Here is a 19,077-nt window from a genome sequence, read left to right on the forward strand (position 1 = left end):
GAGTTGTATGGGGAAGAAGAGGAGGTACTCAACCTCACTTGCTACAGTCTTCACTTTGCAGCCCAGTTTACCCAGACAATTGCAGGAAGACAACAGAGGTATAGAGGAAGAAGAACGAAGGAGTAGGTTTTCTATCAATAAACTATGTAACACAATAACACACCTTTACTATCCAAACTGATATACTTATCACTAGTTAGATGACTTTACAGGATTCACATAACAATGTGAAATATACAACGTATTCTAGTATCAATAGCCCTTGGTCTAAAATGGGGAAGGTGTGTGTGTGTGTTGATGTCTTATAATTTATTTATCTTTATATAATGAATGGATATATTGACATTCTACCCCCCCCCCCCCCCCCGCCCACACACAAAACCGACATTTAAGCATTCCACAAGTATGTTAGAAAACAACCATACGGTATGATTTGGCACTGATGTTTAATGGACACATTTATTAGATAAGATTCAATTTTTTATTAAATTACAAAGTTTTCATATATGACTATAATTGAAAAGAAATCAGAATATATATCTGTGGCTTGTCAGTTGAACTATGTTGTTTACGTCCTATTTCTTGTTTAGATAATAACCCATAAAATTGGCATTTAAAGCAAAGTGGATTTCAACATTTTGAAATCCACTTTTACACAATATTTTACACGATGAAAGTACTGTGAAGTGGTTATGAAGTCAGTTCAAAAATCGTACAGTATGTGTGCATTATTTTCCAGAAAGCAAAGGCATAGTAAGTCAAAGTGCTTTTAAGTTCATTATTTTCTATTCAAAGTGAGAATTAAGCATGTGATCAATACTTTCAGGTTATAACATATAAGGACTTTTCTGAGGCTGGATCATGTTCTGGTATTTTTCATCAGTTTTAGTTTATTTCTGTCACATTATTTCAGCAATGTTAGTTTTCTTGGCACTTATGATATAAATGGATGCGCTGAATTGCAAACCTCATCACCCCCAGCCAAAAAGCATACAAGGATGATGGAACATAGTGTTGAACACATCTCTGACCTGACTGATGTTGGCAGAGTAATCACATTCATTCTTAAGCATTACAGAGCTGCCATATTTCTCCCCGTATGCTGTGAATGGCAGACACACATTGATTCTGAGGATCACAACATTAAATGGACGGATATGTTCATAGATACTGCATGCATGTTGACATTCTGGTGTGTTGTGTTTCTACTTCAAGTGCTTAAAAACATTCACAAGAAATGCATTCATGGTATGATACAAAATAGGGTCACTTCTGAATTTTCATTTAATTTGAGGTATATGCTGGGTATCAACGCACATTTAATTTTAAGGCAGTTGTGAAATAAGTTAGGGAGATTCGCCTTCCCATTTATTGGCTCAAATGACAGAAAAAGGTGCTATTTTCTCTAGCTCTCACTGGAATAATTAAAAAATAAAACAAAACAAACTGGTTGGAATTCAGAGATCTTTGTACTGAAGTTTTTTGGATGGACTGGAGTTTGTATCTCTTTTTTTCTGTCAAACAGAAGGCCCTATATCTTATCACACATATCTTTGGTGAGTTTTACTTATTTCAGAAATGTTTTGCCATGTGTGAAGGGAAGGTAACACACATAAGAGACCAAAGTCCTAAACTCCATTTGGTGACTGGGGTGCTCTCTGATGGGCCTTGGATTCTGGCCAGAATTACCAATAAAGGCCAAACAATTAGTTACTGTACCCCTAAATTATTAAAGAAGTAGCAAAACGTCTTACCAAAACTAGTCTTCACTAACAAAGATGCATTACAAAACCATACACCTGAATGGCAACAGATAGTGATTTTTCATTACATTTACCATAGTGACATAGTAGGGACAAATACAGATTCCTTAAATCCAGTGTGGTTCCCAGTTTTTTTTAAACATTTTATGATTTCTCATTTATCATTCGAAGAGGTCAGGCCTAGGCTGGTTAAAATGATCCTAAATATATATTCTGAGGCAATTTCAGGAATGTAATCTATTGTACACATTTCTTCATTGGCTGTGTCTTTAGTTCTTTGCCACACTAGCCACGGCTTTCTTGGCCGCGTCTTCAAGGTCACTTGCAGAGGTGATTGGGAGTCCGCTTTCATTTAGAATGCGCTGGGCTTCATGGACATTTGTCCCTAGGGGAAGAAAGGTGGGAAAATGTTATCAAATATACACTTTTCAGTTTCTGAAAGCCTGGGAGGGGAAGAATTGGGGTCTTGTTTCAGGACAAGACTGAAAGGGGAAATAAAGATCAGGAACATCTTAAGCATGACCGGGGGCACCACAAAAAGAGATGACAATATTGGAAAGACATCAGGAGCAACATGAAAAACCATTGGTGAACCTATGCTATTCTGTATTACTTATGACTAAAGTATTCTTCTTCTTCTTTTTATAAAAAAAGCATTAAAGCAGAAAATTGTGAATTGAAAGGTAATTTAGATCACTACGAGATACTTTGCAAAGTAACAATAACTTGAGATGTGTTGAAGGAAATGGATAGCTTGGATTATTATTGTACATTGATATCTGGGTGGTTATTGGAAATGTGGTCTTATATACACTGTTCCTTCTTGGGAAGATGATAGCAATGTGTTTTGGGGTAGAAGTAAACCAGGAGAATAAATATTAGCACAGATATAGAACATGCTATCATTGATATAGCACAGATAAAGAATACAAAGAACATGATTTTTGTTGTTTGATTGTTTTATTCCAATAATATGCAGTTGGCCCTTCATATAGAAGGATTCCATCATCCATGGATTGAAAATATTAATCCGATAGCAAACCTTTATTTTCCATTTTATATAAGCAAAACCATGTAACACACCATTATATACTAATGTTCTTTGAACACCCATAGATCTACAGAAGGTCCTGACTCCAAAACCCAGCAGATAACAAGGGCTCACTGTAAGTTACCTGTGCCTGAGGATTCTAGATTTGCTAACAAAGTGAATAATACACAGAAGAATCAATGACTGAGACCCTACACCAAGTAGACAGAGCTCAATACCAACCTGGCAACTTTCAAATCCTGCTTCTGCTCCCTGGGTTTGGGATGGGAGGCTATTCAGATAATGAAAAAGTGGTTGATATCCGCTCAGGGGGAGGGGGTGATTGCACTCACAGAATTGACCTTCTCTTTCCTTTTCCTAACAGGCCAGAGTAATTGGATTTTTATTGTATGAATTGCATCCCCCCTTACTGGTAGGCAGCTGTCAGGAGAAAGTTTGGACACAGAGTAAAGGGCCAGAGTATAGGGACCATTGCTTCCATGCCTTGCTAACAAAACAGCAGCAGAAAACAACCTTGCCCCTTCCTCAATATGACATCCTTTCAAATATTAACATGGTTATCATGCCCCCCACCCCCAAATTCCTGTTTTCTAAACTAACTGTACACAGCTCCCTAAGATGCTCCTCATATGGCTGGGTTTCCAGACTTTTCATCAGTTTGGTTACTTCCAGCTTGTCAATAGCTTTCCTAAATTGTTGTGCTCACAATTGGACATGGTATTCTAGGTGAATCTTCTGAGTAAATGTACCATCAGAAAATCAGAGAGTTGTAAGAGATTACACAGGCCATCCAACCCAACCTCCGTCATGTAGAAAAAGCACAATCAAAGCATCCCCAACAGAAGTTTTTCTAAATGTTCAGGTAGAATCTCCTTTCCTGTATTTGAATCCATTGTTTCAAATCTTAGTTTCCAGGACAGCAGAAAACAACCTGCTCCCTCTTCCTTATGACATCTTTGCAAATATTTAAACATGGCTATCATGTCTCCTCTCAACCCTCCTTTTTGCAAGCTAAACATACCCAGCTCTTTAAGCTGCTCCTCTCACATTTTAGTTGACTTCCTCTGTACACCTTCCAGCTTTTCAATTTCCCTCTTTAATTGTGCTACATAGGATTGAACTAGAATAGTCATATTCATTGACACATACCTCAAGGTAAGAATTGTAGCCTTTGTCTTTTTTTTTTTTAAAAGCCATAAATTAAAGGAGACATTTCAGGAAAGTGTGTGTTACACTCTGTCAAACTCCCTCCAAAGGCGCATGAATAGCTAAATGAGAAGAGATTAATTAAAAGAGATGACTGATTGCGGCTCACATCCTGTAGTTCTTTGTTCATTAACACTGCAAAAAGGCAAGCCTATTTGAAATGTTCTGGCAGAAAGATCACAAAAATTTATCTCTTGCTCAGACGCTTCCCTCTGTGTTTTTGATGCTGTACATTTGAGTACCATCTGACAATCACAACACCTTTCACTTGGCAGGAAACAAGGCGATGTGCAAACAGAGGTCTATCAAAAATCAAGACAGTTCCCCTGTTCCTTGCCGGCCACATTCTGGAAGCTTTTGTAACTATGAACACAGAATGTCAATAAAGAACATCACTTGTGTGCAGATGTGTTGAAGATGTAGAAAGCTAAGACCTTCTGAGCAGGGAGCTCTCATTTAGGCTGTGGGTGAAATATTTTATACATGTATTGAGATGATCACTGGAGAGAGGACAATTGCTGCCTCTTCCATTCCCGAAGTGAAGGAAATCAACTGGAAGATGTTCAGTGCCTTACTGCATAACGGAGAACAGAAGGCTTTTCCTCAATAAGTGAGAGTGGCAGATAAGTTGAAATGTCTGGTTGAATCAGAAGCAGCAAGCACCAAAAATGAATGTTCATTGAAGAAAAGCTTCAAAACTGCTCAAGGCTTTATCTGAAGTTTGATTCAGCAATGCATAACAATGTAGGCAACACATCAAGTACTGCACATAGTGCTTTTGGTGTGGGGGGATGTGTGGCTCTCCTGTAGCTGTTTGACTACAATGCCCATCATGTCTCACCATTGGCTATAACAGTTAAGATTGCTGTGAGTTGCATCTCAACAAAATTTGAATGTCCACAGCTGGTCCTCATGTGCCCCCACTAAGTAATCCAGACCATAACCATGTAAGGCAGATTATCACCATCTCTCATTTATTTTTATTTATTAAAATGTATCTGAAAATCTCAGGGTGGCATACAGAAAATCAAGTTAAAACAATAAATAATTGCAAAAGTTTAAAATGTGTTAAAGAGTTTTTCTATTTAAAAACAGACAATTTAAAACTGGTTAAAATCATCCTGAATAATATAATTATAAAGCATGTGCTGCCTGAATAAAATCAGCTTGACACAAAGGTGAGAAGGAGGAGGAGGAGGAGGAGGTGGAGGCGGAGGAGGAGACCTAAATGCTTGGGAAGGGTTCGACTTGTGATTCTGTGATACGAAATCCAGCATATATATCTCGTTTGCTGTGCCATACTCTGTCTTTGTGTCAATAATAATAATAATAATAATAATAATAATGTTTTAACTTGGTGTTGACATAGTTCTAAGATTGGCGCCAATTGAGCCTCTTGAACTATAATGGTCTGTATATGTGCAATGTTAAGAGTGGAATGTTAGAGACTGGGTTTACCAAGGCTGCTGAAAGAGTCTATAGAAGTGCTAGGCCTTAAACGAGGCACCATTTCTGAATGTCTTCTACTATGAGACAATCCAAAATGAAGCAAGATATAGTGCCAGAAGATGAGACTCTCGGGTCACTCAATGAGCTACTGGAGAAGAGCAGAGGATAAGAATGGGTAGCACTGTCACTAACAATGCAATTGGACTCAAGCCAAAACAAAGTCCAGCTGCTGATGTCATCAGAGGTAAAAGGAAAAGATGAAGCTCTCCTACACATATTATAGGAACAGCTTGCTTCCAGGCAGAATGCCAACAAGTCTAAACAAAGATAGGAGAGCATAAACAATTTGATTTGACTGATAATAAAGTCAAGGCAGGTGCTGCATAGACAGTAATAGCTGATGTAACCCTTGAAAGGTGAGTATATCTGATATGTTTATGTTGTCTCCATGAATCTGATTGGAGGACAGAATTGTCTATATAGATGAGGAATAACAAGTATTTCATATTGTGTGGATCAAATATGTCAGCTAATCGGTGAAGAAAGATATAAAACAACCCGAGAGGAGAAAAAAATCCAACATTTGAAGAATGCTGTTGATAACAGCTGTGCTGTTGAGCTGATAACACAGGCATGGAAAAAGATAATGTTGGTAAGAGAAAAATCTTTGTTCTGAAGTAGGTTATGCTAAGTAGACAAATTTCCCATACTGATAAGATATAATAATGGACACCACTGGATATAGCAATCCCCATGGATATTATCTCCTGAAAGCCTGTGTGTTCACCAGTGTTTATTGAGAGATGCATAGTTCCGCACAAGATAAGATGGTATCTACTAATGGATAAATAGAGGAATTATAAGAGAATGTGAATGTTTATATAGTATGATTGCTTATGATACCAGTCCAAAAGTTTAACGGAGAGCCTGTTCATTCTCTCATATAAATATCCTGAGATTCCGATCTTTAAGAATACTTAAATGGAAAGCTGATGTTAATTGTGTCTACCTGGATTTTACTGGGGTCACAAGTGGGATGGTCATGTTGCCAGAAGGCAATAAAAAGCATATCGACTCTCCTCCAGGTAAACCAAGTCTTAAAGCCTTGTTAATGCCTTATTAGGCTCAGCATCACAGAAGATCAACAGAGATCACAAGAAACAATGCCCCAATAGTGATGATCAGTTTGTGAGAAGCTGGTCATCACCAAAATGAGAGGTTATAAAACATGACTCCATGAGACAGAAGAAATACTTTGAGATGTTGAAAGACGTTGGGATTAATAGAGCAGTAGGGGAAGTACTACCTGTCTCACCACTCCTAGGGAAGCTTGGTCATTGGCTGTACAAGACTTTAACTCTTCCAGTTTCTTGTTTGATGACAGAGATTATAAATACTATTATGAACAGAACAGGAATATTTACCTAGTTGTATTGGAGCTTATGTTTTCTTTCTTACCTCAGCTGAATACGATTTAGACTATTTTTGTAATTTTATTACTATTCCTAAGTAATGCCTGAAGGAAAGTGCCTTCATGTATAAGATACCTCTTCGTTAATTCAAGGTTGCTTGTTTAGAATAAGAAAAGCTTTCCTTACAAGATCTTATCTTTTCTACTGTCTCTTTATGTACCTTTCCTTGGTGTGCATGCGTGCATCTGAATAGGATTCTCATTTTCTCTTTATTTCATGAATTTATATCCTGCCTTTCGTACAGAATGAGATTCCATGGCAAGGGGAGATAAAACTCACTCCAGCATCACAGGCGAGAAAAGGGCTTGTTAAAACCCTTACTGACTTCCAAAGAAGTGCAGTGCAAAACATTTGTGGGTGATGGCAGCTGACAGTATTAGTAGGTTCTCTCTCCTAATCAGGATCAGCTGTATAGAGTACAAAAGATGTGGAGCCCTTCCCATCAGTTAAGTAACTGCATTTCTGAATATCACTTATTAGACTGGATGGCTGCAACATTTTTACACATGTCATATGAGGATGCCTATGTCATCACTAACCAGGGAGCTATAGGGCTGTGTTAATTATTTCTGACAAAAAGGTCTTTCCCTCAAACTGCATTTGAGGGAAAACATTGATATTTAACTTTGAGATTCAACAGTTCCACAATTCGAACAGCAGGAAACATTTCTCCATCTGAATTGGAGAAAGCTTGGTTCAATAGTGTTTACTAAACCTCTAATTATAAGGAACAAAGCCAACGAAGGGCACTTCCATCTGCCATTTACAACTCACTGTCTCTGCCTTGTGAATGGAGAAAGGGGCTCTTGTTATAATAAAAGTGGTTGTTTACCTTTATTTAGTAGAAACATTTTCAAAACATCTGAGCATTAAAGGAGCTCTTTACTTTACAAACAGGTAGGGTTGTGCTATGTAGTACAGCCACTCAATGCTGCATACATGATGTAGCCCCTTCTAGAACAGCATGGATGTGCACCTGTACACAAAGAACAGTTTGAGTGTCAGCTTCCTTGTGATCTGGAGCCTTGTATTCCTGGTACTGAAAAAACTAGTTAACAAAGGGCACAGCTACACTGACCACTTAGGTTGGAACAGGCCCAAATCAGAGAAGTGCTTCTTACAACAAAAGCTTTCTACGCTTGCCCAGCCACACTTTTCTTCCTTCTCTGTTGACTAGCTGGACATTTTTAAAGAAGTATTATCATAGGAATGATAGTAAAGAACAGTAAATAAATTCACAAAGCCTGAGCTGGAAAAACATGGAATTCTCCTGTAGCCAATTAAGACAGACTGTAGGTATGTGTGCCTCTGTACAACAGGCAAGATGAACAACAGCTGCCTCCAAAATGAGAATGTATGAATAACAAAACAGAGCAAACTTCCCACAGAAAGAGGCCTTGATTCTAGCTTTAAGAGGAACCGCTTCTGAAAGTGAGCTCAGCGATGGTAACTTTGCTCATCAAGACGTTTGATCTTGCTTCATGGACTCTTGTTTCATGTTTCCTTTGGACTTTCATGCCTTGTTCCTGTGTGTTTTCATGCCAAGTTCCTGTAAGCCTTGTACCTTGAGCCTGGTTCCACTTCTTGTTCCTGTTCTTGGGTATTTTGGGTTATCATGTCATGTTCCTAAAAGCCTTGCATTTTGAATCTCCTGTTCCAGTTCATGATCCTGTTTTTGTTCCAGTTCATGACTCTGTTACATGGACTAATTTTGACTACCTTGATTGAAGTTTATTCTTTTGTTTGGATTTCTATGGATCCTTGCTTCAAGATTTCTAAGTGACTCGTACCTTGTGGACTATAATCTTGTTTTAGTGACTTTGAACTTTGATTTGCTAATGCTTACATATTATCTTCAATAAACAGCTTGCATTACTTATACCTGGGGCTCCAGTGTGGTTTTAAGGTGCCTCTGCAGCCTTGGGGTGCAACATTAAGTCTCATTTGGAGAAGGAGTAACTAATTAGCATACAAATAACTGGATGTAACAGTAGTATGTTTTATATATTAAGAAAATATATCTTTACTCCTTTAATATTTTGTCTTATAGTTTATATAGTTTTTTGTTCGTTTGTAGGTTTTGTATTAGTTTTTCAGAATACAACATATCAATCAAAAGGAAAAATAAATAATGGCATTCTGATGCTATATTTTAAAAGAAGTGAACTACTGTATAATGCCTATAACTTAGAGAGGGATACATATAGCTGTTTAACAAGAAGTCTCATTTTGGCTATGTACGAATAATACTGTACTATAAAGGAGCAGGAGCCCCCCAGTGGAGCAGCGGATTAAACCAAAAGGTCGGCAGTTTGAATCCGGGGGTGAGCTCCTGCTGTTAGCCCCAGCTTCTGCCAACCTAGCAGTGTGAAAACATACAAATGTGAGTAGATCAATAGGCACTGCTCTGGCGGGAAGGTAACAGCACTCCATGCAGTCATGCTGGCCACATGACTTGGAGATGTCTATGGACAACACTCGCGCTTAGAAATGGAGACGAGTACCAACTCCCAGAGTCAAACACGATTAGACTTAATGTCAGGGGGAAACCTTTACATTTACTATAAAGAAGCATTGCTAAGGAATCTACTTACTGATATCAGTTGCTTTGGTTGATAACTTGGGGGGGGGGACACCAAGGAAACTAACATTTTTCTATGAGTAGATAGTCCTCATGTGCCATTTTCTTTCTATGCACACAATGGAGCTCCAGTGAAACTTCTAAAAAGCTAACATAGATGTGACCTTAACTTCTTTTCTTTTCACTAGAACATAATTGATAATCATCTCAATATTTATCAATTTATGCTGCTACAGTCCTTTAATCAGAGATAATCCTAAATAAGAGCATAAGGGTATGAGCTATTCTTGAGACTACTGCACTGGCTGATGAATATGCCAACACAGTCCCATGGAATATGAGCATAAATTTTAATCAGGTTGCTTCAGGATGAGAATAGGTATTTTTTTAAAGAGAGATAACATGCTGAACCAATTTATATTTCCAAGAACATTTGAATGCGTGCGTGTGTAAAATTATCTTCAAATATTAACAGAGCAATAGCTATTTTCTATGTCTAGCTCCTAATATTCTACTTGCCAAATATTACATCACCTCTCTTATCTTATTTACTGACAACAATCTTTAATTCAAAGTCAGTCCTGGGGATAGTTTGAAAATGATTCTGTTTTGCACTAGGACCAGGGTTACCATGTGAAATAATGGTATGTACAAGAGGGAATTTCAGCAGGTGTTTTCTGGATGATAAAGCAATACTTGCTGAAACATCATCTTCTATATGGTCCTGTCCCTTATTTCATCTGGCTAACTAGGGGGAATTCTAGGAGTGCAAAATTAGTGCAGCTTGACACCACTTTATGTGCCATGGGCTCAATGCTATGCATTCATGGAATTACGGATTTGTACAGCCTTTAGTTCTCTCTGCAAAAAGTCCTGGTGTCTCACCAAACTATCACTTTCATGATTCCATAATACTGAACCTTGGTGTTAAACTGGTGTCAAACTACATTATTTGTACAGTGTCGATGCACCTTAGGATTAGCATGAGAGTTTCTGAGAGTAATAACATAATGTTTCTAAGCTCTGAACTTGGGAGATATTTTTCATTTTGAAAGAACTCATCTACACAAAATTGCTATTCATTAGCTTACAGGTCTCAAACACATGGAATTACGGTATATAACAGGCATGAGCAAATTTTGGCCCTCCAGGTGTTTTGGATTTCAACTCCCACAATTCCTAACAGCTGGTAGGAAGTTTGCCCATGCCTGGTATATTACCTTCCACATTATGCATATTCAAATGATTCAACATCAGAAGAGTCAAGCCACAAATCCTTGACATATCTTGTTTTGAGTGAACAACTGCCTTGAGTGGGGAGGAAATACTTTTCTAAATACTTTCAATACACAGTATGTGAACCAACTCCTACACTGCTAAGGCAATTTTGTAATGGGTCACCTACATGTTGTACTTGTATTCTACATTTATTAAAATGAAATGCCATTTCCATAATCTGGCTTTCTTTCAGGAATTGGGGGAAAGATGCTGATAATGAGCACTCATTTCCTGGTGAAAGCAGGACTGTAAACTGAGAAGTTATAGGACACTAGTGCTGAAAACATCAGTGGGAGGTATCTCAGGGAGGTAAACAGGGAAACGTCATGCTGGCATATGACCAGAGCAGTGTTCTGAATATGCTGTCCTGAATCATAAAATGTCAAAAGAGAACTACAAAACCACAGGACTGTCCTGCTGCATCTCTACCCAGCAGCATCCACTAAGCAAATTGTCAGTTTCATTTACCATGTCAAAATGTTTAATTAGGTGACTATGATTCAGATTCTTCTAAAAATGCTAATTATATTTGTTCTGTTTCTCTAATTATATCTCTTAATTATTAACTACAAAGGATGAAGGCTTCCTACCATGTAGGCATTTGTCTCTAGAATGTCCTGGATCACAAAGGTCAGAATTAAGTGAAAAGGGGACAAGTACAGATAAATATACAGCAAGCAGTGCAGAGATTAAACAATAGTTCTGCGCCTGAAGAAATGATAATATTTTCCAAAAAGTGCTAATAGTCAGGAACCTATGTCCTTTTGTTTGGGACAGGAGTGTTTGCATGTATGTTTTCCTCAATATGTTGGAACACTGATGGGAGTTTCATTTGAGTGATTGTGGAACAAATGTGGGCAAAGTGCAGCCCTTGATCATTTTCGAAACCTTTTATAAATCATCAAAATGGTCCAAAATGTCCTCTAGAGGTCCTGCAAAGCCATGAAATATTGTGAAAAATATCCCCTAGAGGGGATTTGGAGTCAAAATAATTGTGTGTGTGTGTGTGCAAGCATCTACAGCAGGTATGTAACCCTTCCATATTTGCTCATTCTCTACAATGGGCTTCAACAATATGGCTGCCTCCAGATGTTGTATATTACCCTTTATCTCCAAACACATAGCCAAAGCTGGCTGGAGATGCTGGCAACTGCTTTGCAAGCCATGTAAAGAATTTAAGATTCTGGAAGGCTGGCATCTACCATTTATTCTGGAGTTCTTGTACATCCTACTGGTAAACCTCTTCAATTGTGGGTTATGACCCCACTTGGGGTTACCTAAGTGATTCTGGGATAGCATGAAACCTAGAGGCTGTTTCAGGCATTTACATGAATCCAAGAGAAGAAATGAGAGTCAACAGAGTCTATTTTGATTTGAACCTGCAAATCAAGCATGCTAGCATGGCAGGAAATACACTGATGATGCCCTAGGTTCTCCAGTATTAAATCTTCAGCCAAGATTTAATCCTTTATCTCACTAGTATGCAAATTTGCTTTAATCTTTAATAAATTATATGTTTACCAAAGAGTTGCTTTAAAATAAATTTCATTATGATTTGCTATCAGCAAATGTTTTATTTGTATATCTATTTTATATAACTATATATCCAGGGTTGTGTACAAGTTTATTGGGCAAACAGAGATCACGAGTGGAAAAAGTTTAAGAAACCCTGGTATAAGTCGGCTTTGTGCAAAATAATCATAGAATTATAGAGTTGGAAGAGGACACATGGGCTATCTAGTCCAACCCCCTGCCATGCAGGAAAAGCACAGTGGAAGTACCCTGGACAGATGGCCATTTGGACTCTGTTTAATGTTTGCTAGTTAAATCAATCTGAGAAAAATAAAAACCCAAAAGAAAAGATTTGAGAAAGATAGACTTGAAAAGTCAAATGATTTCTCACAAGCAATAGTAACACTAAGTTTTCATGAAACACAAAACTTCAAATTAGTTTTCTTGTTGCTGTGAAATAGGCACATTGTGGATTGTTAATACATTTCCCAATACAGTAGAGTCTCACTTATCCAACAAACGGGCCGGCAGAATGTTGGATAAGCAAATATGTTGGATAATAAGGAGAGATAAAGGAGAAGCCTATTAAACATCAAATTAGGTTATGATTTTACAAATTAAGCACCAAAACATCATGTTATACAACAAATTTGACAGAAAAAGTAATTTAATATGCAATAATGCTACGTATTAATTACTGTATTTACGAATTTAGCACCAAAATATCATGATGTATTGAAAACATTGACTACAAAAATGCGTTGGATAATCCAGAACATTGGATAAGCGAATGTTGGATAAGTGAGACTCTACTGTATCTTGATTTTTGTTACAAGCCAAACAGATTATTTTAAAGATATTAGAAAATTACAAATGTTTTAATAAGTTCTGTGAAACAGGTATTCTGTTGAAAAACAATTGTGCTTCCCATCATCAAAATCAATTACTCAAACACCCAACCACCAAGCATAATAAATGCTGCTTATTTTGAAATCCTGAATGAACAGTGTTAGAAAATTTGGGATATTTTTTATTTAGAAAACTCGAGAAACAAGACCTGAAATTTGATATTTTTCCTTTTCAAATTTGTATTTTTAAAAATCCCTTACTGAACTAAACCAACACAAACCTCCTGCCACTGGATGGTGTTAGAGAACTGTAAACAGAGTCCCACTGCCAAGCTATCAGAATAATCTGCACTTCACTTGCTCTTAAACAAGTGTTAAAGGAGAAAATGCATGAAAATTGAAGAGAGTTTTCTGGCATCTCATTCTAGTCCCTTGATGTAATAACAAAGATTGTGCTCAAATGGCAAGTTTTATACAAGTGATTAACCAGATTATCCCTTTTGTGAAATGCATCAAGGAGATGTGTTCCAAACAAACTTGGTTTGCAAACAATTAAGAAAGAACAGTTTCCCACATAACTTTCAGAAGGCAAGTCCACTGCTGGACACCTGGAACAGATTAAGGATGCAGAAATTCCTATCAAATCGTCTTTGCTCTTTTTAGAGAAGTACCCAAACTACATAAACATGTTGACAAGTATTTATTCCAGATGTATGGGAGAATAACCAAAAGAAAAACATGGCAATCTGTTATGCAAGATGCGGTGTATTTAACAGTAATATGAAATAGGGGAGAAAGCACAGGGTAGATGAGATTCAAAGACACGTTTGGCTAACAGTTCTGTGCTGTAAAAGGAGAACACAATGAACACTGGTTAGATGAACAGACAAAATTGAAGAAAGTAAGATAGGAATTAGACTTCAGTGAAACAGGAAAAATGCACCTGCTCCTGCTTTGGAAGAAATGTGGAGAACTGTAGTATTAGGAAGAAATAGCACGCAGGGATGTCATTCTTCAATAAGTTTCTTCTCACAAGGGTCCCTGAGTAATTTTAACAATTTTCCTACCACTTCGAGAAAATCTTATAAAACCACAACATTTTTGTAAGCTCATTTGCAGTTTAGGACTAATTTTGCACAAAAGCCATATGTGGTTGTTTCATGGAGAAAACAGCACTTTTGTGCAGGAAATACTTTTTTTATGCAGTGGTTCGCACTAGGTTGCTTGGTATTGTAGCTCTGAGAATTGTACAGAGAGATTCTGCATTCTGCTGGTATGGAAATGACATACAAAGTTATGCAGAGTCAGATAGTGGGCCAATTAGTAACCTTCCTTAGCTTGTATTCAATTGCAGTCCTGAGGTAGCAAACCTACTTTGTACAGATTGAAAAGGAGAAAGTATGGCATATGAGTTCTAAACATATTTAAATTACCACTGCAATCAATTAGGTAACACCCAAATATTGTACATACCATATCTACTCATGTATAAGTTGACCTCAGATATACGTCAAGGGCAGGATTTGGATATGACCCGTTGAGGATCATTCCAAGGAGAGGGGAAAACATCTATGCCAACTCAGGGGCCCAGCCAGGGTGAGGAAATTGCCTAGCATTCAAAAAGATCAGAAGTAGTGCCACAAGGGAGAGAGTATGGGGGAGTTGGTGCTTCTTTCTATTAATGGACATACAGGGCAAGAAAACAACTTAACTTCATAAAAGAATACAAGGTCAAGTAGAAGGAAAATGTATATTAAAAAGCATTTTCTAGGTCACCTATGATTTACTTAGTCATTTGTTTTCTGGAGTTGAATGACTATGTGTTTTAAAATTTTTTGCATGCAATTTCTCAAACTCATTATTTAACAATGTTGCAGGTATCTGGTTGTCACATGTATGGGCTATGTCAATGCATGGATCTGAGACAAAGACTGGCCCATCGGAGGTAGAACATGCTCCTCTGGTGCCACCTTGCATTTGGTTAATGTAAATAGGCTCATCACCTCTTCTTGAAGTCCCCTCTGACAAGGCAGACTTTTGCTATACTGTAAGGATGAAGGCATTAATTCCTTTATATCAGGGCATTTTAAACTTTCCCTCTCGGGACCCCTTTTGGCCCAAGGCATTTTTATGTGACCCTAGCTACAGTGGAACCTCAATTTAAGAGCATTTTGAGTTAAGAGGTGTTGCTTGGACTGGGCTTTGTTTTGACAGAAGATCAGCATTTTGAATTAAGAGCTTGTGCCAGAGGGAGCGCTGGTGCCAAAGGACAGGGCTTTAAGGGAGCAGCCTCTGTGCCTCATGCTCTTGTCCACTTTGGGAGATTACTGTCCACTTTGCTCTTGTCTGGTTTGAGGAACTTTGGGTTGGTTTATGTGGTTTTTATTCCTGGTAAGTTTGGCTTCATGAAGAGAGGGAGCAAGAGAGGGAGGGAGGCTGAAATAAGTACAGTATGAAGAAAATGTTGCTTCTGCCTCTTCACTTTGTGCTTCCTTGCAACAACTTTGTGCTTCTACCATTTTAAAGTTGGTCTTTCTTTTTTATTGTTCCATGTGAATGTGCAGGTTTTGCCTTGCTGTTACACTGGTCCAAACACATTTTTTTGCTTCAAACGTGCTTCTCTGGCACAACTTTGTGCTTCTACCATTTTAAAGTTTATCTTTCTTTCTTATTGTTCTATATGAATGTGCATTTATATGGTATTTGTTATGCATAAATTACATTTTCTTATTTAAAAACATATAACAAAAAGGGGGGAATGTATTAATAGCATTTCAATAGGAAAATTCCATTTGAGATAAGAACATTTTGAGTTAAGAGCTCAGTCGCAAAACAAATTCAACTCTTAAGTCAAGGCACAGGTATAAAAATCAAACATTTACTGATAGCAAATCAGCATTTGTGAGGCTTGCTTGTTAAACAAGGTGATTTTTCTGCACAACAGAAAACGGTCACTAAGTGGCATCCAGAAAACTTTTATTGCTGCCAAATCTTTTCAGGATTCCAATGCTGAGATAAGGGGAGACCATTTGGGATTGAGACTCAGTTTTAAGTAGCAGTGCTTTGTATAACTCTTCTGTCTATGATATCCATTCATATGGAGGGAATCCACATGTCCACATATTAAAATTATGCTAGAACTGTTCCCTCTACTAAAATGAATGTGGAGACCCTGAAGTGTACCACAATTATATATGTGTGCCAAGTATAATGTGTGCATACATGGGTTGGAGTTCTAGACAGGAGTACAGATTTCTGGAACACAAATAAGAAACTGGTAAAATTATTTAGAAATCACATGTAGTAATTTACTACATGCAGTAAGTTCACATCTAGGTTGAATATAGTACTTTTAAAACTACAGTATATGTGAAAGAAAATGTTCAAAACAGAATATTATCTTAAAGAAGGGCTGTATTTACCTAGTACAAAAAATGTCTTCATCCACTGAAATTAAAACACAGGATATATGCTTTTCTTCAGCTACTTTGGGCTTCTTAACAAATGATCCTTCGTCTAAGTTATCAAGTACTCCCTCTCTTTCTCTCTATCAAGCAAGTAAATAAATACATGCAATTATAAAGTTACCATTTTCAAACAGGAGAATAATCCTTCCTTTATCCACTGCTAAAACAGCTTGTAATTATTATACAGCTGAAAAGAAAAGATTTGTCCAGAAAATCCTGCTAAATCAAGACAGATCTGACTGATTAAAACTTTACTCATCAAGACATTTGTAATACATTGCATGCGGGGTCCAGGGCACAAATCTGTTAGATTTGTAGGAATAATCATGACCTTTCTTGTTAGAGTAATGTACAAAATGGAAAGCACAAAATAAACAGGCTTTTCACCATCTTCAGAATCATATTCTTTCAGCTTATTTTTACATTATTGGTGCCCCCCCCCCCCAATGAATGAATTCTCAACCTAGTGCAATAGCAGCTATAGATTTCTTTGGGATCTATTAAGATCTATGATTTTATTGATAAGATTTGGGCTAGAAACTACCCTTCTTGCCCCAGACAAGTATCTCTCCATTTGTTAGAGTTGAACCAACAGATTATTACATGGCATAAACCATTAATTGTAATCAATAATTGGCTTGAATAATGGCTAAGAAGCTCCTAGCTGAAATGTCTAAAGGCATTAAGGTGTCTGTTGCAGAAAATATATGAAGGCTAGACTACAATTCTGAGTCTTTGTTTAAACAGTTGCATTTTTCAAGAAAAGGTAACAATATGTTGAGGTTTTCTCCTTGGAGAACTGATGTGGGAAAACTAAACTTCAGATTTCTTGTTAAGGTTGCAAGAGCAAATGTCAGATCAGACCAAAGGCCTTCAAGTCAAATATGGTGTTTCCATAATAGCCAACCAGTTAATGTATTTCCTGAAGTTGGCAGCTATAGAATGGAATTGGAGCCAAGGTGTAGGATGGGGCTCATGTTATTACTGTATTAACTCAAATATATTGCTCACCTTTTTTGGCTAAATCACTTTGCCAAAATTAGGGTGCACATTAGATTTGTGTAATAGGTTAATCTTAGTGCTGATCCAAAGCCATAAGCTGCTTTAGGAACTTCTGGAGCTTCTATTTGAGAGATGTCATCTGTCATTTAATAGCCATGACTCAATGCTATGCAATCCTGGGATTTGTGGTTTGATGAGGCATCCACACTCTTTGGCAGAGAAGGCCCAAGGCATTGTGAAACTACAGTCTCCATGACTCCACAGCATTGAATCACGGCAGTTAAAGGGGATCCATTCCACAGCGTAGCTGCACCCCAAGGTTTCTTTTCTATTGCTGAAAGTTTTGGTGTTCGAGCATAGTTGTTTTTAAAGAAGAAATTCTAAGCAGGCCACAACTATAATTGGTATATTAAAGAGTGCACTTTTTGCTGCTGCGCATTACATGAGTTAGCAAATACTTTTTTGGTTTCAGGGTTTTGAAATTTGAGTTGCGTATTAGATTTGATGGTTCATTAGACGTGAATAAATACAGGTAGTTTGGAGTGTGGCAAAAATAACAATACATGAACTTGAAGCAGACAAAAAGGCAGCCAATTTCTTGTTTCAATGCTGGTGAAGAGGCAGCCTCTTCCACTTCATACAAAGGCAACAATTTTGTTTAGGAGCTTCAGGATAAGTGGTCCAGAACACACAGAAATGCCCATCTTATCATCAGCTCTCTGAAGCAATGATCTCTGTGCAACAGTACCCCCAACTCTCATTTCACATTATGTTGTCAGTCATCTCTGCAAATAAAAATCAGAGTCTGGTCCAAATGAAATGAGACAATATATATATAAAGAATGTCACGAACCCACCTTCAAGTCTGACCACCAGAGGCACTTTCAGTTCAAGTTCTCGGCAGGCTTTGGTGATGCCGTTGGCTATAATGGCACAGTTGACAATTCCACCAAAAATATTGACCAGAATGGCTTCAACCTGAAGGCGAAAAATCAATACACTATCAACCAGATGTCTGGTGGGCTCCCTGGTGTCATTAAATCATGACACTTTTACTTGAATCTGGAATGCTCTTCTCAGAAGTTAACAAATTGAGTAGCTGTGAGAAAGTCAGGCAGTTTCAGCCTCCACAAAATGATGGAAATAATGATAAACCACAATAAGTTGGGAAGATTCATAAGGTGCCTTTAAAACATTTTATATCCAGCAATATATGGTCTGAGCTTTGAGTATGGTGTTTACAAAAAAAGCTATACTTTTTGACTTAAGATTGCTCAGGGAAAACAGGCTCTTAAGAGATTTTCGGTTAAATCTATTTTGGTAATGTGCATTCGTTCTGCTTTGTTGCTGAATACACACATATTAGATGCACTTTTTGATGGGATGATTTGCATCTCCAACACTTAGAAGCAGTGCATTTGGTACCTTTGCAAATGTGGTATTTTCCC

The 19,077-nt window shown here is 37.6% G+C and overlaps 1 protein-coding gene across 4 annotated transcripts in view; it reads right to left on the bottom strand.

Annotated features, from left to right (window-relative positions):
- Nucleotides 1–429: 429 nt before the first annotated feature.
- The window catches only part of suclg2 (succinate-CoA ligase GDP-forming subunit beta), a 273,247-nt gene continuing 254,599 nt past the window's right edge, over nucleotides 430–19,077 (bottom strand). For 3 of the 4 annotated variants that reach the window (XM_003217829.3, XM_008105400.3, XM_062969689.1), the window contains 2 exons: nucleotides 18,487–18,607; nucleotides 430–2,148 (listed from right to left, as the gene is read on the bottom strand). In XM_003217829.3, the coding sequence (XP_003217877.1) occupies nucleotides 2,033–2,148; nucleotides 18,487–18,607 (237 nt within the window). In that variant the 3' untranslated portion in view covers nucleotides 430–2,032. The remainder of the gene's footprint in view (nucleotides 2,149–18,486; nucleotides 18,608–19,077) is intronic. The other variant, XM_062969690.1, reaches the window with a different exon arrangement.

The sequence above is a fragment of the Anolis carolinensis genome, chromosome 2 (assembly GCF_035594765.1).
Source record: "Anolis carolinensis isolate JA03-04 chromosome 2, rAnoCar3.1.pri, whole genome shotgun sequence".
NCBI lineage: Eukaryota > Metazoa > Chordata > Lepidosauria > Squamata > Dactyloidae > Anolis > Anolis carolinensis.